General features: G+C 43.4%; 1 protein-coding gene across 3 annotated transcripts in view; it reads right to left on the minus strand.

Annotated features, from left to right (window-relative positions):
* PAK3 (p21 (RAC1) activated kinase 3) overlaps positions 1–24113 on the minus strand; it is a 77674-nt gene that overhangs the window by 22926 nt on the left and 30635 nt on the right. For 2 of the 3 annotated variants that reach the window (XM_037407997.1, XM_037407998.1), the window contains exons 2-6: positions 15145–15341; positions 8740–8840; positions 5126–5170; positions 3843–3996; positions 2236–2273 (exon numbers count right to left, since the gene is read on the minus strand). In XM_037407997.1, the coding sequence (XP_037263894.1) occupies positions 2236–2273; positions 3843–3996; positions 5126–5170; positions 8740–8840; positions 15145–15319 (513 nt within the window). In that variant the 5' untranslated portion in view covers positions 15320–15341. The remainder of the gene's footprint in view (positions 1–2235; positions 2274–3842; positions 3997–5125; positions 5171–8739; positions 8841–15144; positions 15342–24113) is intronic. The other variant, XM_037407999.1, reaches the window with a different exon arrangement.

Raw genomic sequence — 24113 nt, forward strand, 5'->3', positions numbered from 1 at the left:
TTGCTGGTTAATTGCTTTGGCATTGTGTCTACAGAAATGGTAACAGTTAATTAAGCTAACAGGTGTCTACTGGCTAGGTTAATTAACACACTTCGAAGTGCAAAGCCTCCTTCATCGTCTTGCTGGGAATTTGATTTTGGAGAGAAAGGCTATTTGTTTCTTTACTGTTTTACCCGCAGAATAATCATATTGCCCGCTTCCACCACACTGAATTTGCCTGTTTAGCAGCATCTTTTTCAGCACCATCCTCTTTACCTAATCGTCAGTGAACACATTGAGCTTTTCACGGTTTGCCTGTTCTTACCACAACGGTACCGCAGAGCGAGCGCAGCCCTCAGCAGCGAGGTTCAGCCTGCCGACCTGCCCGGAGCTGCCAGGCAGGCATCCTGACTGCTCCCCCAGGCTCCTGTTACTGGCAGCAGAAAATAAAAGCCACTGCCAGGGTGCAGTCACCCTTCAGGCAGACTGCAAATACAGGGCCGCCAAGGGAAGCCTGGCTGATCAGTTGTCTACATGCAAATTGAAGTCTGCAGCACAGATATTTAAAGTTAGGTGCGTCGATACCCGCCCCCCCAGTCCCAGAGGCTACTCAAAGCAGGGGGTTCTATCATGTCACAGATTTGCTGGGGAAACAAAAAATAAATGAAAAGGTGTCTTGTAAAGTGTTTGCTGCTTTAAAGCTAGCTACAAGCCATTTGGAGAACTGAAGCAAATCAAAGGCGCTATTCTACATATTCACATCTCATTTGCATTACCTTTTAAAGATAACGCAAAAATGGCACCAACTTGGTCCAGGGAGACCTAATCTTCACGCCTGTGTGTTACTGTATGGATGGCTGTGTCAGTGCCTTAAGTCACCTGTACTTGAACACACTGTCATATACACACACGCAGAGTCTGGCATTTTCTCTGAGGCTCCGTTCCATTGCCCAGCTTTTAAAGGTAGATGGTGACAGGCTACTGATCCAGCCAAAGCAGGGAACGATACATCAGACACCCTAAACACCAGTTAAAGGGCCAACTCTGCCAAGCAAGGGGTGCCCTAATGGGAAGGTGAATGTTACTTTGTCAGACATTACGTCAGATGCTTTCTATGCATCATTAGCACCTTGCTTACATGTGGCCAGAAGATGATTAAGGGAAAAATAACCAAGGGAATAATCACACTTCTGTTATGTCCAATTCTTGTAACTGTCTTTTCCATTGGGCTCCCAGCTTGGTCTGACAGCATTAAATTGTGCAGCTAGAACATATACAATGTAATGTTATTTAACACAAGACTCCCATTAAGGAGCAAAATGAAATTAAAGTCATTCCAATGACTACTTGATCCTGTCAAGAGTTGTTTTCCCTGTGCTATAACATTCAAGCAGCATCCTCTGAGTCGGTAACTTTTGAAAGCCGACATCTTGACTGTCTCACCACCTATGTCTGCCAGAACAAAATACCACAGCAGCTGCCGATGTGTCCATACCCACTGGAAAAACTATTGGGAAGACTTACTGCACTCTGGCGAACCCCAAACTTCCTTTTAAAGATTTTATTAAAGATAATGAAAGTGCATCAATTGAAAATCTGAAGTGTGAATATTCAAAGATGATTTCCATTTCATTATACACAGCCCTTGCTGTGCAATCACAAACCTAAAATTAAGTTGCTTAACACTTGAAAATAAAGGCCAAACCCCCATTCAGTCATTTTCTATTTAATGCATTAACATTAACACTAATAAACCTGGTCAACATTAATGACGCTGTCATGACTACATCTCTGGGATTGCTATGGCAATCCAGTATTAATTAGAGTGGATGATTATTTAAAACTTTCTTTCAATGGTTCCAGTGAGTTACATATCAATTATAACCTTATTTATATTCAGCTACATATTCAGCTGTACTAATGATAAATGGTAAAATTTAATAGGAGGAGATTCTTAGTTGTTAAAACTAAATTAAAATGGGCTAATTAGACAGTATTGCATATTGTTGCGAATTATGTATCACCATGGCTAAGAACAGCAAGCAATCTTCTGTCTGCAAAACCAGACTTTCACCTATCTAAGAGTCCTTAAACAGAAAATTAGAAAACAGCCAGTGATTCCTTTTCCACTGCAAAGACACTAAAACGTACTTTCTCTCTGCCTACAAGGCTGGCACTCTATCCTAAAAGGCAAAGCTCAAGCTTGCTCCACAATTCTTACACACTATGCAAGGAAAAGGTTACTTTCACACTCACCGAAGGATGGCCTTCTATGTATCCACGGGCGCTTTTATCTGCAATGTGCAAGGGAAAATTAACCAGATGCTGTTACAAAACTGCCTGTTGTGGGGAATCCCACAGAACAAGTAAATCCAAACAGATAGCATTTTTTTTTTTCACAACACCCCTCCAGCAGCAACAGGTATTTTACATAGCAAGCAAGATAACAGGACAATATACTAAGTTATTCGTCTACAGTTTCTTGTGCCTATTTTTTTGCCCTGTTTTGCCAGTAAACAAAACAAATAGAAACTTGGTCATGAAAATGCAAATTGTTCTGTAAAAGTCAATAGTTCTGTTCTGCCCAAGAGCTAAAGCAGCTTTTTTTTTTTTTTTTAAAAAAAAGAAAAATAAATTGCATGCATTGATTCTCTTTAGCTTGCTGAAAATATTTCCCCATAAAAGCTTCCCCCAAACCCCCCTTAGCTGCGGCAGTTCTACTCTGAGAGCACAGTAACAGCTCCTGAGTTCAGGAGCATACATTAACTGTTTTGAATTTTGCATTTCATCACAAAAATAAGTGCTATTTTAGGAAACATTAAGCGTCATGTTAGACAGTCAAATCTCTTCATTATGCAATTTAGAAAAAATATGCTTTCTGTCAAAATAAGCATTAGTCAATTCTGGAGATAACTGCACAGGTTTCAGGAGGACTTCTGAGAAGCTGTCCCAGTCTTCATTTTGGAAGTTGTATTAGCTGAACCAGCAACCTGAGGAAATTACAGATCCTACTGCCACATGCTATTACGCGTAGGGAACTGAATCACTGCAGGTTAAACTACAAATGCTGTCCATACCCCATTGGACAGGGACACCCCCTTATTAGCTGAAGCTGCTAACATGAGCTTTACCAAACTAATGGTATCTTAATAGTATTTCTGTTTAAAACAACTCAGTTGTCCAGGAATAGCAAAGGAACACATGGATACAAAGGCCAGATATGCCACACCTAGTAAAAACCTCTACTTACTTCCTAGGTGTCTCACCAGCCTGGCTGTGGAGTCCAGCAAAAGTAAAATAATAGGAAAAATTTGGACAGGAACACCTAAATGAGTCTCTTCCCTGAATGAGTAAGCAGCAGAGACTGCCCTGGATACCCAGCATTCCATCTCATCCTACTGGAGCAACATGTCTTGACATCACAATAGCAGCCATTCCAGAACTGTTTGCGAATTTATGCACAGTAAAAAAAACCAAACAACTTCGCCACCAGTAACATAAAACAACCCTTGAAAATTCTCCTGTATCACAAAGGATCACCAAAAATCCCCATAGTCCATAACCTGTTGCTCAAAGGATCCAAGAGCAACTCACAAAATGCACGAAACAAGTATAGCCTACACCCCACTGTGAACGCTGAGAAGGAACACGGATGCAAAGAAAGAAAAAGTAAACATGACCTTCGTTCTAAAAACAACTGACAAAGAAAAGTTGCAGTTTCAATGACATTTAGGGGACAAAAGGAGAAATATAATTCATTTCAGGACTATTCCACAAAGCGGAATTTTTTAAGGTTGCTTCTTGACCGCTTGAATGTTGAACTCTGGCCTGACGCTCCCTTTTGCGCAGTGAGATCTACTTACCTCCTGACGTAAAGCTCATATATTTCTGGTTGTTAACTGTTTCTTTGGAATCATAAAATTTGAGAACATCTAGGACAGCTTGTGGGTTCTTCTTCTGCTCCAGTTTAGTTATGTTGGAGGTCTGTAGTAGCCTGGCCCACTGCTCTGGAATGCCCTGTAGATGTCAAGTGGAAAGAACGCAGATTTAGAATATTTAACAGCTGTGGCCTCACAGATCTTTACCAAGATCCCATGCTACCTGTAAGATTACTTTTCAGAAATTTTGATTGACACCTTACGATTAAAATTAATAGCTTATACGTTAGATGCAATCATTCTCTTCTCTATCAAAATACAGAGCTAAACCCAGGATCCAACTTTAAAAAGAAAAGAAAGTTATGACTGTGATAGGAAAAAAAGTGCATGAAACTCATCTTTAAATCAACTCTGCTCTTCCATGAAATAATGATTTAAGGCTTAGCTTGTTTTCCTGGTGATTCAGTGCAGACATAACAAGACTATTCTAAATTTGTGGACAACACAGTGTATTTTAGGAGCTTTACACTGGATTTTTAATGCTTAATAACACAAACACATTTTGCTGAAATGATCGCTGCTGTCCGATTGAAAGGTAAACCCCACCCTGATACAATTCATTTTCAGCATACCAGGGAACACTGCGGGGTTAAGGATCTGCATTTAAATTCTCAAAATTGTAACACTGAGTTGTACCACTGCTGCTAAGGATGTCTCCTTTCTTGAGCTCCTGTAGCGCTGTAGGTTCTCTACTGTAAATATGCAGAAACCAGGGACTCCAAAAACAGGCTGAGAGTGCCAAAGCCTTGGATGAATTCTAGGACATCTTATGAGTGAGGGTGGCATTTGAAAATTGATCCAATTGCTGAAAGCCGCAACTCTGCATTGAAATTGTATCGGTGAAAAATTGCTTTAAATATCCAGTATAATTTCCTAAATCTGAAAGCCTGTAATTTTCCCCATTTACTGCACAGCCAACATCTATCAGCGAATTCTAGGGCTTACTGAATGAAAAGCTACACCTGAAGTACATTTACACTTCGCCTTGGTGCCACCCCAATCTAGGTAAACACTTAAATACAGCTTCTGCCTAAGAAGTTCTCCACAAAACAATGTGTGACATGGGCCTCCAAAGTTTAGGATTAATGAAAAAAAAGTGGGATAAGCCAAGCAACAAATCTACTGCACACACATCAACCTGCTGCTGCAGTGCTATGACATCTCAAAGAAGCATTTTGATGCAAGATTCTTTTGGGCCTGTGACGCACCTCTGGGAGCTTCCCTGTGCACATCTGTGAGCCATAGAGATCTGGCTGTAATGGACGTAAATAAAGAAAGAAAAGAAAGTTAAAACAGGATGTGGGACAACTTAGAAGGTGGTAGGAAGAAACCAATGGGCCAAAATGGGGAAGTCCCATCTAAAATGGGAGTTACGAGGTAGATACCAAACAGATTAGGTGGTGGACAGGCTACAGGAAGGCAGGCTTAGGAAAACGGAAAAATCACAACTGTTCCAAAGTTTGGAAGCATCATTCCCCCTCCTCTCTTTTATAAATCATTTTTTCTTTCCCTCATAAAAATACATTACTGAGGAAAAATTACCCATGATTTCTTTTCTTCATTAAAAAAGAAAAAGTTATAATAGAGAAAGATCCGGGCTTTTGCTATTTGTCTAGTTTTGAAAGCCAGGTTAGCATTTTTGAATGGCTCTACACCAGGTTTTTTCCAATGGTTCTCCAGCCCTGAGATCACAATTGGCCAGTGCCCGAGTCAAAGTGCAGTGGAAAAAGCAGCTGGTCCAACTCGGTTTTCACACTGGGAGGTCGTGTATTGTCGTAACAGAAACAATCTATGTGTGACTGAAAATCAGGCCAATTCTAAAGAAATGCTTGATTCGATTAACAGTGTGCAACTTCTTCACATCTATAGCCAAAACTTTCTCCCACTTGCTAATGTCAGAATCTTGAAACTTTAAAAGTTTGGTGGGTGACCACATTTCCTTCTAGACTAGGGATCAGGAAACTCTTTCAAAAACGCATGCCTTACAAAACGCACTCCCCAAAGCCCTGCAAACCACGCTTCTTCCTCCATTCAGAAAATGCAACTGTTTCTTCAAAATAAATCAACATAAAGCTCTAGCAGCATGCTCCCACCCAACAGTTTCCAACCAATTCCACTTTGAGCTTTAAAAGCCCTACTTCTTAGCGAATGCGGTTGCTCCAAGCACAGTGAAATGGAGATACAACGTATTTCATGAGCAACAACACAGCTTGGTGCTCAAGCCTGAAAGCCAGATACTCAGGAGACCATGCAACTGACTGGAGATGCAACTAACAGCAACCAGGTAATGCATCTGGGGGGTGACTGGGGGTGTCAGAAAATGGCCCAATGCAATGCACATAACCAGTGGAGCAGACGCTACTGGCATGACAACTGTAATAATCTGAAACAAAAAAACCAAACCCCATATATATTTGCACATTTATTGGACATTCCCATGGCACTTCCAAACTTTTGAAAGAGACAGACGGTGTGATCACTAGACAGTGGGAATATTTTTACATGATATGGCAAGTGGCAGTCCCTTCAGCAGGACACACTTACCACATGGCTACCCAGCTGATACGTGGGTTGTATCCAGGTTGGGACAAATCAAACATGCCTCATGTAACGTAACGCATCTAGGGTTAGTTGGGAGCTGATAGCTAGTTCTTAATGGTACAAAAATCCCCTTGCTTTGACATTTCACTCCACTAAGGACTACAGTGTTAAGTCCTACCCTGGCAAGCTGCATGGAGGACGACACCTGTCCCTCTGGTTTGTTTCAAATTGGTTAGCGCCTTCTCAAACCACAGCACTGCACTTCCACACTGTAGGAACAAGTATTATTGTAGAAATATTGTGCAATTGTAAAACAGCAGCCGTCTAATGTCCACTGTTTTGAAAGGGAGAAGGATATTAAGAAAAAATTGTGCTATAGCAATAAAGGTGGACATCTTTAGCCACGCACAATCGTTTTGTTCTATAAAAGTCCAGGACCTGTGCTGCTGGCATCTGACACACACCCCCACAAAAAAATCTCTGATGCTAGAGACTGTTTTGACACACCGGATGATAATAATAACATTCAAATCAATCCAAACCGTGATCTCTGAAGTACTGATAGAGAGTGCTTGTGCTTAGAACTGAAGTGTGTTAACCTCGACATCCCTCCTTTTTGTTCCAGCTGGCAGGGACGTGAAACTAACTGGGATCCTCACCACCAGTTAGTCTACGAGAGACCACGATTGTGACCCATCGCATTTGCATTGAGCCAGAAGGAAAAAGTCTGAAGCACAGGGTAGAAATAAAGGCAGAAGGCTGAAAGGAAGAACAAATATAGAATAAGAACAACTGAACATTCAGTGGGGAGAACAGTGAAATGAAGAAGGAAGGAAAGAAAAGCTAGACAAGAAGAAGGGATGCAAACACAAAAGGGAGAAAACGAAAGCAGAAAGTAACAGAATGTATAATATGATACCAAGGCAAAGAGAATGGCACTGAAGATTAATCTGAACAATAAAGTGACTACAGGGGGTGGGGGTGGGGTGGGGGAAGAGGAAAACCAGGATAGATAGTAGGGAAAACACAATTCTGAAAGCTTTATGTTAAGTTTCTGATGAAAAATGACCACATCCGGGCTTTTAAAACGAGCATTTAATCAAGCCCTAGGGTTTGGCACAGAAATTTTGAAGTAAGATTTTGTAAGCGACATCTATTTTAAAAAGGCTAATTAAGTAATCCACATATTTTCAATGTAGCTGTATTTCCTAATTACTAAGGATAATTCAATTTCACTACTCTTTTGAAGACATGCTTTCATTAAATGTGTGGTTTTTTCTTCTATTGTTATTGTTGTTATTGCTATTGCTACTGTAGCATACAGAAAGTTTCCAGCTTCAAGAAATGTTTCTGAGGAGCAAAGGGAGCAATCAAAGTAGGAAGTGATGAAGAGATCACACTTAGGGCTCACACTCGGAAAATTAACCATCCTTTGCCCAGGCAAATGATTTGTCCCATCCTGTTTGGTGTATGCAGCCAGTCAGTACTAGCACACTTTACCATTTGACACATGGTGATAACACAGTCTGACCACTTAGCTCACAGGGTACTACTGATGGTACAGAGTTGCTAATGCTTCCTCTCACCTCCACAGCTCAACCAAACGTAAGCTTACGGCCATCTTAGAGTTAAGGATTAATGGTTTCAGCACCTAACTAGTAGTCTGAGAGAAAATGCTTTGAAGCCCCCTGCACACTTCAAGGAGCTTCCATCAGACTCATTTTTCTCAACACTTCATACGCTTTGTCATGATGTAAGTAGAAAAAGCTGACTACTATTTTATTGATACATAAAGGCTAGGAACTGTCTGGTCACCTAGTCTATGGACGTATCTTGAAGGACACTAAATTAAAATGAATGGACTTCCACAATGCTGCCTCTTTCTGGGTGTCTCCAAGGGCTGTCTGCAGAGCAGCTGGACTTTGCGCTTTGGGTCTGACTGTCCATAGCAAGACATATATTATGTACATGTGTGAGGGTTTTTTATGCTTTTCCAAAGACACTGAATAACCAAGCCCTGTAGCAGCTTGTGGGACTGGTAAAAGCATACACCTACATTCTTCCAAGATTTCATTTTCCACAGACACTCTGCTGACAATCCTTGGAGAAAAAAAAAGCAGCCTGAATCAGAAGTAAAACACCCCAAACCCTAAGCCCAGCAAATAAAAGTCTCTTTCTTCACAGCCTGACTGCTGTCATCTGACGTTTCTGGCAACAGGAGGCTATTTGACCATCAAGAAACTAGAATCTCTGGTAAGCACACAATTCAGCAGTTACTTACTGTGAATTCTCCAGTGACGGCATCAAATCCCACATGAATGGTATGTTCGAAGTCTGAAGGAAGAGATATCTCAGGACGTTCTTTCTCTTTCTTCTTGTTGGCTAGAGGCAAAACGTTAACACGCACTTATTCTCTGCACAGCTTTTCATTCAAAAATTTTCACAATCAGGTGTTCGCAAAATAGCATTTCAGAAGCAGAAAATCATTAACGCCCATCTTACTTGACAAACAGACACAAACTAATACACCACCAGCCTAACTGTCGAGCCCTGTGGGGGAAGGTCTGGAACATCTAGGTGTCATTTCATTTTGTGTTTCTTCCAATCGAGTGTCACAGCTGCCAAAGCAAGCTGTTCATGAAGTAGCCTTCTTAGGCTATCTCTAACCAGTACGATTGCTATTAGCAGTTCTTTTTTTCGTCACTTTTTCCATATCTAGCAACTGACTCGTGTTTGACTTTGCTCTGTGGGTTCCTGCAGAAGCACCCCAGGACATGCAGGTGCACGCCTGTGTGCATGTGTGTCTTTCCTCCACACACTTTGGACCTAGTGTCAAACTCAGCCAAATCAGAGATAAGTTTCTTAACATAACCAGGTTCCTACAAGTTCCGTGAAAACAGGCTGCTCAGGAGAAGACACCTTTCTGAGTAAAAGGCTGAAGAAGCAGCAGCTCTGTATTAGAAACCACAGAATCTGCACAGCAAAAAATGCCATTGGAAAAGCTTCATCTGAGCTCACAACTAAGACAAATAACCATAACACCCAAACTTCATTAGTTTCCAGGAATTCCTTGGTTTTAAATCACTCCACCAGTACTCACAGAGTGTGGAGTACCTTACTGAAGGACAGACTTGGAGTCAGTCGATCTGCATATGTTTCTTATCTCCCTTGTATTATAACACCTTTTTAAAGTAACATCCCTCGGGTCATCCATCTCCTGTGCTTTTTACTATCAACAAATCTCACTTCAGCCCAGTTTTATTGACCCTGATAAAGAGTGAGTGGAATAAAGGCTGTGAGAAGCTGCCTTCACTCTGGTGCATCAAGAATCCATGTTCAAGCGAGATTTCTCTGAAAAATGGTGACAATAATGCCAATTCTGGACAACTCCCAAACACCCAGATAAACACAGCATAAACCCACATTCAAACATCTCTCTGGCAGGTACCTGAAATATTTGGCTTCCCTGGAGAACCAGCATGCTCCAAGACTAACTACCACATGGTTGAATAATACAGTACAGAGTTATTTATAGCATCTTCTCTAGTGCCAGTGGTACACCTGGAACAGCCCAGAGGGCAACTGCCATTCCACCAAATACATTTGTCATTTCAATGGAAAAATGCTAAATGATTGGAACAGAACAAATGTTACAGTGCCCACGTGCAGTATGCGGAAGTTATTAACGCTAACTCAGGAAATAAGACATGCATAAAGTGCTCATGTAGGATACAAAAAGGTCACACCACGTCACATCTTTAAAGGAAGTGCTCTGCTCCCCAGCATCCCACCTCTCTCTGCTGCCCTTCTCGCCCATTTAATGCGTGTCTGGTTTACATACCCTCACCATGGTCCTGAGCAGGCTGGCTCTATAGACGTGATGTGACGCGACTTCACGCCAGCAGTTGTGAAAAGCCCAGAGATACACAAAAGGTTTATGCTGCGCCTATCACCACGATACTCTGTATCAGGATCTCTAAAGGCCAGCGGATCACCATACATTAACGGGAATATGAAAACGAACACACACGCCATAATTATGCATCAACAGGAGAGAAAGGAGCAGTTTGTTCAGGTCCTGTACTCCCTCAGTGCAGCACCAGTGACAGTCATGCTATGCACATCAAAAACAGATGAAGACAAGCCTGCACGTGTCTTATTTCAAAAGCAAGCATCCCCTTCTACCAGTATCAACCAGGATGGAGCTTTGCTGAATTTATCTTCTGGCACATAAGCCTTCTAACATAAAGCACTACTATGCTCACAGACTTTTAATTAACATCTTCCTTTGGTGTTTTAGTATTACGTTTGCCAGCTTCCTAACTTTACCTAGGGGTCTCATCCAAAGGCTGAACCCTGTATCAGCACCCCTCCCGCCCAGGGTCTGTCTTTGCTCACAGATAGCTCCACAAGGCCTCCCTTTGCACATATTTCTTACTCTGCCTCCCAGCCTCCTTTAGTTGGAAGATGTGCTGCTCCTCATAATTATAGTCTAGAGGATTTTGGATGTTTTTAATCCTTTCTCTGCATTGTTGCATTTATCCTCATTAAATAATTCACTGTCACCTTTTGTCTGTACTGCACACCCCTGCACAATGTTAATTGATGAATTATTTTCATTTAGCATTCAGTAAAGATGGCAGCAATATATCAAATACAAATGCAAATGCTCTCCCCCTTCTTTTATCTCTAAGATTATGTTGTTCAGCTTTCAGGATAGATGTTGCCAGTTACAGGATGTCACCCCCGTTCAGCACATATAGCTTTCTATTGCAGACAACAAAACTGGCTTCTCCTACCTCATCGTTTCCAAGCATATGCAGTGAAAATTAGATTTAAAGGATCATCAAACTCAGTTTAAAGCAACAGCCAAATCTAAAAGCAAAATAAGGCATTACAGAAAACATTCTATCAAAAGCAGCACTTGTCCATTTTAGGCCTCTTCTGCTGGAGGACAAGCGTTCCAGCTCATTCCCCAAGATCTGGCACATCTGCTTCAGGGACCTCTGCCTACCAGACTGCAGGTATAAACCTATGGTCCAAATGCTGATAAACTATGAACTAAATACAGAATTAAACATCTCCTTGCAACACCCTTGCCCCTCTCCCGTCTGAAAGCTTTGACACTTCTCCCTGTGCCCTGCAACTCAAATCACTTCTATTTCACATAAGTTGGCAAAATGATATGAAAAGGCACGACTGACTTGAAGCAGCGACTGACTGGATTTGAGGGTTTTATCCTGGACATTCCTATTTGATTTTCTTATAAATGCCCCTCGCAATACACTCCTGCTGCACAGCAGTTAGCCATGAGGGTCACCCACACCACCTCAGCAGCAATTACAGATTAAAAGACTCCAAGGAAAGAGTGTTTGGTCTCACGCAGTCTGCATCACCATCATCATTATTATGTTAACAAAGCAGTTGTTTGGGAGCAAAATGTGACCCAGCTAACTGATAGCTTTTCTCCAAAGAAGAAGGAAGGGTTTGACCTCACGCTTATGCCCTCCTGTTTGCTTGCCTCCTCATCACATTCTGCTCTTTCCTCCATCCCTTCTCCCACTGTCCCTCCCAGCATCCTTCCTGCCCTGCTCCTCCTGTCCTACTGCAGCAGCCTTGTCCTTTTCTTTCTCCTCCATTAATCTTAACCCACTGGGTTTCTCTCCTTCCCTCTTCTCTTGTTTTTCTGTACAGGAGGCAATCAGATGAGTGAAGGTCAGATGCCGCTCCCATCTGCAGCTAAGTTTAGAGCAGCTTCCGTGGAAGTACCATTATTCACCCAGAAATCTTGACAAGGATGTACCCTCTCAAGCTGAAAGGGGCATCGGAGCTGTGGTGGGCCCTCCCCTCGCGTTGCTTTAGGTTGAATGCTCTACAGTGCCTTCATGGAGCCACCAGCTCACACACAGTATTAATTTATTTCATAGCACAGCAATTACAGGCGGTTTAATGAAAGAAGAACAAGGCTGTATCAAACAACCAGAAGGATGCAAGTAATTTCTTTCTGCTCTCAATTCTCCTGAGGTAACAAGCGCTGCTGAAAGGAAACACTAACGCTATGAACTCCACCACAGTTCCCATCACCATCATCAGCTCTGAGGAAGGAAGGCCAATTTCACAGCTTCAGCCTCAGCTATGGGGGAACAGGTTCAGCTCCTTGTTCCACACAGACTGCCCACATGACACCGGAAACGTATGTCAGCTGCCTGCCTTGGCTTCCTGCCCCCAGGAAATGGGGTACTTCATCCCAGAGACAAGGCTGAGAGGAGCTATACCAAGGACAGCCAGGAGGTCAGGTGCTATGGGACGGAGCAAGACACTAATGCCTAAGTGGCTTGTTTCAACTGCAGAAGCACAGATAGGTCCCAGAGAGTCATCACAGCTTACCAAAACAGGGTTTTAAACAAAGAAGTGCTCAAACCCTAACTGAAACCTCTACATTCCAACAGGAGAGTGACTACGAAAGATTCCTGTTCCCTGAGCACAGCAGTCCCAGCATGCACCATTGCCATGGAGAGAACACACCGCAGCATATCCGTCCTTGCATCCCTCCTGTCTGGCAAGCAAGTGAAAGACAAAGTTCCTGCAGGTTCAGACAGAAACACTCTGTCATGGTGTTTTCTTCATACTCTGTTCGCTAGTACCAGTGGTGGACTATTAATATAAAGTTGTGAGATGCTGCAAGCACTGCACCAGCCCAGAGCAGCCACATCAATCATCTTCAGCTTTATAAGCAGGACTCTCAAAAATGTGTCACAGTCTGTGAAGCACGTACAGGCCAGCTGATACTCTGACCCACAAACCAACCCTGAGATGAAGTGACCTGAAGGGGCTTGGCCAGCCAAGCTAAACTTCCTCCATTTATTATTCCACCCAACAAAGACCAAGCTGTAACCCTTAGCTTACCTTGCCTCACAGTCACATTTAAAATCATGGTACTTGTATGTTTCTTAAGATTGCTCTGACTGGTGTTAATTACATTTTTTATGTCACTGATCATTTCCAGGAGGGGTTGTTTCTGGATCTCCCCGTTTCTGCATGCACTTCACGCTGCACCTCCTACCGAAGAAACGTTCCCTCAGAGAGGCGTGATACCATCCTGCTGGCAGCCAGGGAAGAACTGACCCAAATCCTCCCAGGAATTAAACAAGCAGGGAGAGATTTTACTTTTGGCCTTTAAAAAGAATCAACTGAAAATTAGTTTTGCTCTGAGAAGGGGACATTTTGGGAAGCACTCTGCAGAGCAACCTTAGGCCAGGTCTGCCTGAGGAACGGGCCCATCCAGCCACAGCCTTCGCATGAGAGGAAGCATCAGGACTGCACCTGACCAGGGGAGGAATGGGGCTGGAATTGTGCCTCCTGCTGCCAGTGAGGAGTTCAGAATGCCAGACCCACCTCCAGCTGCTCCCGTGACCCATGGAAGAGGCTCACGAGCAGTGCCGGTGAGCTGGAGCTGCAAGGGAATGACCGCAGTTCCTTAGTTCTGAGCTCCACTTGGAGGAACAGTGACACACATTGAAGGCAGAATCCCCCTTAAAATGCAGCTGGATTTCATGCTGCTGGTCACAACCCTCTGAGCCCAGCATTTCAGCCAGTTTTCAGTCCACCTCGCTGTCAGCTTATCCAGATGGTACTTCATCGGTTTGACTGTGAGGATGCTATGGGAAGGTGCATTGAACTCCTTACTAAAGTAGGAACAACACGCTGCACTCCCTTCACCACCAAGCCTGTCATCTCGTGGTAGGAGGCTGTCAGTATGCCTCAGCATATACTCCCCTTCGTAAAGCTGTGCTGACTATTCCCAAACACATTCTTATCCTTCATGTGTGTGGAAATGGTTTCCACGAGGACTTGCTCCACTAGTTTCCCAAGGACCAAGGTGAGACTAACTGGCCCACAGTTCCCCAGATCCTCCTTCTTAAAGACAGAAGTGACATTTGCTGTCTTACAGACACCAGAAACATCCCCCAGTCACCATAACTTTTCAAAGATAATCAAGAGTGGCCTTGCAAAGACATCAGCTCCCTCAGCACTTGTGGGTGAAGCCCACCAGTTCCTACCGCATTACAAAAAAGATCTCTTCCCTGAATTCTGTAAATACACTAACTCAAACCAACTCCCTTCTGCACATGCATTTCAAAGAATGGGAACTGAAATGCTGTTTCCTGTACATTTAAAAGACTCTTGCTGTAACCACACCTAGCAGGTTTTAAACCAAGCCAATTCTGCATCCACTCTCACTGCAAAAGCAAAAAGCAAGAGCCTTGTTCCTGTTCCTGGAATGTAAGTGCATTTAAAACAACCCCCAGAGTGTCAGGCATGTTGCCTTTCATTTCTGCAAAGGTATTTTCAAAAGTACACCACCTCATCTCTGCTTTTACTGCAAATGCAAAGCAAAATCCAAAGGAAAGGATTCCCCAGCTCAACTATAAAGTTATTTTTAAAAGGCAAGTCCCACAATGTGTGCACGTTTTACTGGCTTTTCCAAGACAGCAAAGTAACTGACTGAACACCTCCTCCTCTTCTGAAACATGTTACTAGAGTATTTGGCACAGAAGGCTTTGGAAGGACTTTACCAGATTCTGCAGCTGAAACAGAAAGAAAACAGCGGCAGGAAGACGGCCACGACCAACCAACAGAAAGCAAACAGAGACGTAGCCACCCATTCACACTGCTGATACTTTACTTTTATCCCCTCCTCCTGGGAAGATGGAGCGAAGCCTGGCTTTCTTGTTCTTCTCCTCAGGGGCCATGGGGAGCGGTTTTGAACTGTGGTTTAGTGCTGAAGAATCGCGATTGTTGCTGTTCATTCTCAACGGTGGGGCTGGAGGTTTCTCTTCAATATCCAGACTATCGGACATCTTCAGCAGCCCTCACAGCCTCCTGCAAAAGCAGAACAGAAAGCATGCCTGTCAAGTAAGGATGCCAAGGCTGGGGTCCTGGGGAGGGAAGAGGGCAAGAAACGCCTTCTGGTGGAGTAAAGAAACCTCTCTATTAGACGTTTGCTCTGAATAAGGTTACCGCTGGTTGCTATAAATAAATGCAACAGCCAATTCCTAAAAATTACTGTATTACCAAAAAAAGAAAAGCTTTTTTTCTCTCCATTATAGCCTTTTTAAACCTTTATTTACAACTTTTCTCTTGCAGTTGTTTACAATCCGAATTTTCCTCTAAAATCAGACTTACAAAGGAAAATTTAAATGTTTTACTGAAACTACCTGGTATCGTAGTGAACCATTTTTATGATGTAAGAAACAAGGAGCATGTTGGGGGGATATGGACAGCCAGCAGAAAGATCTCTGTTCTCTTCCTGCTGTGTTCAGAGAGAGTTTAGACCTGGGACTGTGGGGCTTCAGAAGGAATGACCTTCCCCAAGGAAATTCTTTCAGAAGTACCAATGAAAAACTTTCTTGCACATAAAAGTAGAGCACGTGTTTGCTTTAAAATCCATCAAAACCTAAGAAAAATTATCACATCCTGAAAACAGTTAAAGTCTTCTCTTTTTGTCCTGCTACCACACAGGCCTGTCACCACAGGGTTGTTTGTGGCACAGCTTTGAGTAAGTGCAACCATAAAGTCCCACGTATGGTATATCAGCAAGGAGTGGATACGTATGATCTTTTGTTGACCACAAACAACATGGGTACTGACCTAAGGTGAAAAAAAGCAACACAGAAATGGTTACAGAACTTTCATAAGCTGGGAAAACACCAGGCAGGTAAGACTTCTCAAATTCCTCATCTTTCTAGTGTATCTTAAATACTAAAATTCAAGTCTGGGTTAAGCAGCTGGTTTAAGAAACAAGCTCTTTCTTCAATTCAAATAAAAGTATAATAATAAAAAAATATGAAGCAACTTATGTTTTCCAGCTATGGAAATCGTAGGGGTTTTTTTTATTATTATTTTTTCAGAAGTATCAGCCAAACATGGTAACTGTAGCTTACGCAAAGAAGTCCTGAAGCTCAACTGGTAACAGCACTGCTGCTCTCACTTCAGTCAGGTAAAGCTGCCACGGCTGAGGGTTTTTGGGGTGTTTGGGTGGGTTTTGGGTGTCTTTTTTGTTGGTTTGTTTGTTGTTGTATTTAAAAAAAAGAACACCTGAGGTTAATGTTTTCAACAATTCCATTTATATTGATATAGCTGGAATTTTGCTAGGATTTCCAGCCAAAGTATTAATAGGGGATAATCAAATCCACATTGCTTTAACTGACAATACCCTCCACGTAAAAATGAAATGATGAACTGAAAAATTTAGAGATATTCACTGTAGACTGTTTTTCATGAAATAAGCATTTTAGCCTCTGTGATAATTTTTTAATTACTACACATAAACAATCACTTTTTATTACTTGACTTACATTTTTTCATTTAATCTAAATGAAATCCCACAATGCTAGGCTGAAATGCAAAGCATTTGCTCAGTGACGAGAACAATAAATGAAATATACCATCACATTTCTGTTTTGCACCGGTCCCTGGTTCCACAAAGTGCTGTTCCTGAACATCTGGCTGCTCAGGGACCCATCCCAGGGTCACGCAGCTGAAAACCCTAGCAACAGCCCCTTCCCTAGTATATACAGCATGAAGCCAGGATCCTGGAGATCTTGATTCACAAACATGAAATGAAAGGTGTTAGTGACCCCAGCTGTGCACCTCCACAGGGGAGCAGTATGTATGAGCACCCTTCCCAGCTGACTTCATCAACTGGTTTGTGTTAAATCACTGCTCTGAATTATTCTGGTCTATTTTGCCTGCAGCAAATTGGGGGCAGCTTGAACAATTGCTCCACCGATAGATTAACACAGTGTTCAGCAGCCAAAGAAGATGTCTATTTGTAGACTCGAGCCCTACATGAACTGCTAGACCTTCCCTACACCACGGAGTTGCCCACCTCCACCTGCATCCACAGGCGATGCTGAACCACAGGCAGCCACCGACCGGGCGTCATTCCCTAGAACTTTGCCTTCAGGCCCAGAAGCGTGGGAAAGATCACGCGCTCTTAACTAATGAAGTCACGTGCTGGAGGCAGCTGTCAGACAGAATGATGTTTTTGTCATTTGGAACACCCCACCTGGGGAAGCACAGACGTGACCCTTCAGACCCCCGCCGTCGCCAGCACGTGCCCGGTCCCCACGAGAGGGTTTGGCCGACACAGCCTGGCTGTCCAGGTAGAGGTCGACTGGGAGACCTGCCCTGGAGATGACGGACATGGCCCACCCTCCCATGGAAGCACGTATGCCGGCAGTAACACGCTCCGTATCACCAAGGAATAGCTATCGCTGTGCCCAGGCTAGGGCTTGTGCTGATCTGACCTTCAAGTACAGACTGGCCTATTTGTCTAGAGAACTAAATGGTTTCAAACAGTTAACGTTACTGATCTCCATAATTTCTATCCTGAAATGCAAAAAGGTTTTCAGTAATGGGTGGGAGAAAAAAAAAAAACCCAAACACAACCAACCAAACAGTGATGAAAACTATTGTTTCGGTACCAGTGAGACCTACACGTGCCATACATGCTATCTCGGGGAAGGCGAAGCGCATGATGCCCAGGTATTCCTGCACAGGGAAGCAGGCGGGAGGTCCCAGGTCATGGAACCCAGCAGAGACACTGGGACACAGCTCCCTGTGCCTCCAGCAGTTCTCACAGACTGGGAGCTTCTGGCGACAGAGACCTTTATTTTCTCTTTAAGCCACCTACAAATGCTTTCCCAGTGCCAAGGCAGCCTTCACTCGCCCAGATCACCGGCCTGAGGCTGACCGCAGAAGCACCAAGGCACGTCTTCAGCTTGTTACCAAAAGCAAGATGGTTATTCTGCGAAGTCCATTACAGGGCACAAAGTTTCAGCTGTCCCTCAGAATGGGACAACTGCATCTGTCACTGCATCTATTTGTAAACAATGCCAGTTTGCTGAAACAGGTCCTCCCATGGGATTTCATTCCACAAAGAATACCATTAACGGTTTCTGGCCCAATTTGCCTATGATGTAATGATTTCCAAGATTTTGAAAGGAACACTATATTTTGTTCAGAGCTGTTTCAGGCTCAGTTTCAAGAACTGTACAAAGCTCTTTTATTCACTTCTAAACCAGAGGACAAAAAAAAAGAGGGGGGAAGATAGCCTAAAAAGGCTTAATGGTTGATATTAACTTTCTAAAGCTGATCTAAATGAAAACTAAAGCAAACCACAAGGCAATACACACCAAGGGCCTTAAAATTTACAGTTTTCCTGATCAGAGGCCATCTGCTCTTTCATTCATTCTAATTTTGAGAATTTCCATGTGCCACTGAATAATGTCAAAAGAACATTCCCTACCATGTTAAGACTTCAGATTTTAAGCGTTTTGCACCAAGTCACTCCAACCTTAATTTTGGGAAAACCTGTAATGAACAGAGAGCCAACAAGATATGTTCAGCTCAGAAACTTCTCAGGTTTACATTACAGAGAAGTGTCAACAGCATGACAGCCCAAGCTAAACCCTGTCCTGGGGCCAGGTTTTCCTGTCATAATAATAAGTCCTTGGTCCTGCTAGTCTTGTCCTGCATGGGACAACCCCATCCAAAACCAGCTTCTCTGTATTGGAAATGACTATGCCATACCTTCAGTCAAGCAGCCAAATTCTGGTGTTCTCTCTCCCTTTTTTTTTTTTTTTTTGGGGGGGGGGGGGGGGCAGGGGGTGGAGGGTCTTGTGTGCTTTTTAATAAAAGGGTATTGGTAAGATTGGAGTCAAAAGCCTGGACATTAGGAAGTAGTTTCTTTACAGAGAAGGTGGTCAAACAGTGGAACAAGCTCCCTAGAGAGGCAGTTGACACCCCAAGCCTGTCCCTGTTTAAGAGGCATTTGGACAACACCCTTAAACAGTATGCTTTTACTTTTGGTCACTCCTGAATTGATCAGGCAGTCGGATGAGATGATCACTGCAGGTCCCTTTCAACTGAAATATTGTATTCTATTCTAAAAGCTAATTATCTTGGTTTCTTATAAACGTGAGGTTCACTGAGAATTTCATTCTTTGGAGATTACCTTTCAAAACAAAATGCTTTCACTGCTCCCATCATCTGACAAACCAGTAAGCATGCATTGAAGCACTCCACAAAAAAAGAAACTCAGCAAAACAGTGTATTTGGCCTCCTGATTGTAAGACGGGAGTTGTACCCTTTTTTCCATACCCAGAAGCAATAGCTACTGCCTCATTAAGAACTCTTCAGTGTTGCAGCAGCACCAGTTCCTGCCTCCCAGGAATAATTTCTGCTGGCTCATCCCCTTCACGCACCTCTTGTTCATACAGACACAAGTCTCTCCACCCAAAACACACTGGTTTCATGAGTTTTTGCTATGCCTCCTGGCAGGCTCCCAGGCAGCCTTGCTCCCTGTAACGTCTACACTCAACATGCAAGGTGCTGTTGATTGCATTCTTCCCTGGAAAGAAATGGTCACAAAACTTCCATTTCTTAGGTGCAAGGTGAGTTCCCAAGTCTCTGACTTCATGCTGACTAAGTTTCTACGCAGTGCTTCAAGAAGCATGTCATCCACTGAAGACCTTCTCCCGGAGAACCTACTGAAAGCAAACCCCTCAAGATGACAAAAAACCCCCATCCAACTCCCACCTGTATCAGAATTGCAAATTCTAGCAGTAACAATGCTTAAGTAACATAGTCCATGCCCAAAAGACGGCAAAATCCACAGGACTAACTGAAGGGTAGGGCGCAGTTCCAGGGTCTTGAAGCTAATATTCCACAGGCTCTGCAAGCCCAGGGTGACAGCGTGAGCACCGGTTTACACTCCTGTCACATTTTTTACACTCTTCCTGCAGCCCTGAGCACTAGAGACTCCTTTTGAAAAAGCAGAACTGAGATTGCAGAATAATTCTGCAACAGAGATGAGGTCCTGCTAAGTCCTGCATGCAGACATTGGGAAACCTGCGCCCCACTGCTGAGTGCTGCTGCAATCCAGCTAGCTACCAGAGCACTTCACCATGGCACACCAGAGCTATGGGAGCCACCCAGGCTGTCAGCAGGGACAGCTCTTGGAAGAGGCTAACCTGTGCTCACCAAGAAGACAGAGTGCACAATCAGCAGGATTTTCCTCATCTCAGTCTGCAAAGATCCCATTAGTGCAACCAAGGCAGTGCTGGTAGCCCTTTAAGAGGCAATTCCTAATATAATAGCGTGTGTGCAACAAAGAGGACAGACACCCAACAACCACCTACTTCCAAAGAAAATTCCTTTCAATGCCCATTGGCTTTAAGGAAGCATTTAAAGAAACTGACTGTTGTATCAAAATACAAAAGTGTATTTGACTGTGTTAGCTAGGGCTTCACAGCCAAGTGGCAAAAGCTGAAATTAAATTCTCAGCCAGGCCAGTCGCTTCCACTCAACTATTACGGGGTTACAGAAGACGATCCAACGTCCCTTCCCCCCATCTCTTCCAATCACCAGTTTTGTTAAGTGTAAAGACAAACACTGACTTCAAATACACGGCATTCAGCTTCTCCATGACTCAATTCCCCCTTTGCAAAAGCTTGTCTTATAATATTTTTATATCTAGTTCTTGCCAAGCTGGGGAGAGGAAAGGAAGGAAGATGCTTGAAGCACCAAAATGTCTTCAAAACAACACACACAGAAAATTGGTTCAATTCAGTGCAAGTTCAGAGCAGAATCTCATGCTGGGCCTTTATCCCAGTAAGCTCTTCACCCCTGTGTATCTGGGGAATACTGTTTGTAGATAGATCTTGAATAGCTTTCTTAGGTTGGTCACGTTATTTCAAAGTCTGCACCATTCAGACATAACTGGTTCCAATTAAGACTCACAAAGAGTATCCTGTTTGCAGAGACACTGGTGTTCATTTTCAAAGCCTCAGAGATACTATTGCAGCTTGTGATGCAGCAAAACTGTCTCTAAGATCCCCTGACTGGAAGGAGCCATGCCAAATTTCAGGCAGTTGCTTTGCAAACGTAACTTGAAGATGCAATGCTCGCTCTTTGTTTATAAATATACTTCCTGCAAAAAGATATTTTATTACTTAGTTATACAGGCTAAATTCTGCTCCCAGTGATACCCATCCATTTCCAAGAAATCAATGGTGATGTAACTGAGAAGGATTCTCTCTAGATATTGAGTACTGAGACACTCTGTTAAGTACTACCTGAAAGTATTTATACAGTACTTCCCAGCTCAGCTGCCGATGTAGAAAAGCAGATACAGTTGTTCTGCATGTTTACTTGCAGTTTTCGTAAAACTTCATTTGAAAAAGCAGCTTGCTAGTTGTACAGGATGGATGCAGTCACAGTTTCACTGCTTACATGACAGATGTTCACCGCCTTCTCTGCAAAACTTAACTAAGTTACACAATACTGACACCTTTTTGATAATAAAAGGCCCATATTCAGATTCAGCTGAAGCAGAGGGCACTCAGGGTCGGTCCATCATAGCTCCAGGGCAGTCTGTGCCCTGCTGCTTCCACCCCTGGCTTTGGTGGGCTGGGGGTGGGTGCGTGGGGCTGGCTCTGCCAGGTAGGACAGATGCAGCCAGGGTGCCCCAGTGCCTTCGGGAGCAAAGATGTCTTTCTGGGACCTCCCCCGCATGTGCGTGTTGCAAACCCACCATTGCATCCCTTCTTTATACAACCCTGAAAAAAGGGAGCATTCACACGAACTACAGAAGGAATTATAAATCTAGAAGCCCTAACAGTAACGCTTCACTTTCATACAAGTGTCTCAAAGCACAATACAAACATTTGCCAATTAAACCTCCCCATTCCCCTCACAGGCAGGTAAACATGCTCTGAGCTGAACCAATTATTCAAACTGAGTAATTTCTTTGATGAATGTACTCTCTTTTTCTGTTTGCAAACACCCTGTAAGTAGCTTATGATTTCCTCCAATATATTCATTTATTCAGAAGTTATCCTCTGAAACTTGCTACAAGTAACTTCTGGCCTCTGAACTAGCTGTTCACAAGCAGCTCCCTGTGCCCAATGGGTATTCTGAATTCAGGCTGTATCCGCGCGAAACTACCTGGGGTCACAAGTGCTTGCAACTGTTTGTTTTCTGACATGGGATAAACAAGCTTCTGTTAGTAAAACTCTTAATGCTGTGATTCCCAAGTGACTTACTGATTTAAAATTCACTCTTGACAGTGTACTTGCAGCGATAGCGTCAAAAAATGAATACAGAAGGGATGCAAATGCAACAGCTGTGAATTTAATGGTTTTCACTAAATATTTCTTCGAACCTAAATTACTGTGTCCTCTGTCTGGACCTTAGGAGTCACCCAGTTAAATTGCTAAGAGCTGGGAATGGACTGAAGCAGTGGAGAGCTTGTCACAACTGATGAAAGTAACCTGCAAACCTATTCCCCTCCCCGCTTAATTTACATTTGACAGCATTTTTCAGTAAATGGTCTTCAAGGATCTCCCCTCTTCAAACTTAGTCTACCTATCTACCTACCTTTCTTTCCACAACTCTTTCAACTCTTTCTCTGCAAACCACCAATGCAGCCACAGGCACCGCTTTACAAAACACATCTGACTTTCATCTCACAACACCCTTCAGCCCACCTGCTTCAAGCACCTCTTCCCACACGGTACGGTGCTGCTGCTCTGCAGGCTCCCAGCATCCAGTACGAGCTCCCACTACAAAAGCTTCATGACTCCTCACATAGCTTCGCTCTTCCAAGTGCAACAAGTAATGGGACGTGCCCCAGTTTTAACAAAACACTTCTCACTTTCCCTCTCTGTACAAAGCCACGGCTTTTCGGGCTGAGATGCCAAAAAGCAAAACACAAGACTATTTTTGCATCACTAAAGCCAGCGATGTTTCAAGTTAGGTGTGTATGTAAGGGCTGTGCTTAACCAGTGCTTAACGTACGAGGTAACATGAACAAGGATGCTGAGGCTTCAGCAAAGCTGCAAGACACCGTGAAAGAAACCCCTGGAGAGGGTCCCTCTCTGCCCCGCTGGGACGGGGCTGAGCCCTACAGCACACTCCTAGCCAACATATTTTCTTTGTGGGTGTTTTTCAATTACACCAAAACAAAAGCAATCTGTTCAAACTGTGCTCATGCCGAGATCCTGGCCACTTACTAAACCACTTGAGCTTTGGGATGCTTACATGACCTGGGAGGGGGAGAAGTGTGTGTACAGAGGGTGTGGGGCAGTTTTCCGCATGAAACCTTGTCCAGGCACTCAGTAATTAAACCTTGTAACAGCACAGCGAGGAAAGGAAGTATACTCCTACCGGCTACATTAAGGGAGCACCTCGCAGCACCGCAGCATCAGAAAATGGCCTGCAAAGTGCTTGTAAAGCCACCCAGTGTAGCAAACACGCAAATGAAAAGTGGAAAGGAGAAGTACGGGTAGTAAGTGCATGGTCAAAGCTTGGCTGCCAGGAAAGCCCCTGTGGTAACCCTATGCCAGGCAGCCTCTTGGTCATTATTATTTTAAAAACATTAACGGTATATGGATTTTAAGAATTAAGAACCACACTTCCAGGTAACTACATTTTGATAGGAAAAGTGACTTAAATTCACATGAGAGGTATGGACACATCATACCCTTGGGAAGAGCCACCGACACCTCCACCCAATCCCAAACAGCTACATTGGTATTTCTGTCATTGTTTTAAACATCATGGTTTGAAACAAAAAGGTTGTGCTCT

This window comes from Falco rusticolus, chromosome 14 (genome assembly GCF_015220075.1).
Source record: "Falco rusticolus isolate bFalRus1 chromosome 14, bFalRus1.pri, whole genome shotgun sequence".
In the NCBI taxonomy this organism is placed as follows: domain Eukaryota; kingdom Metazoa; phylum Chordata; class Aves; order Falconiformes; family Falconidae; genus Falco; species Falco rusticolus.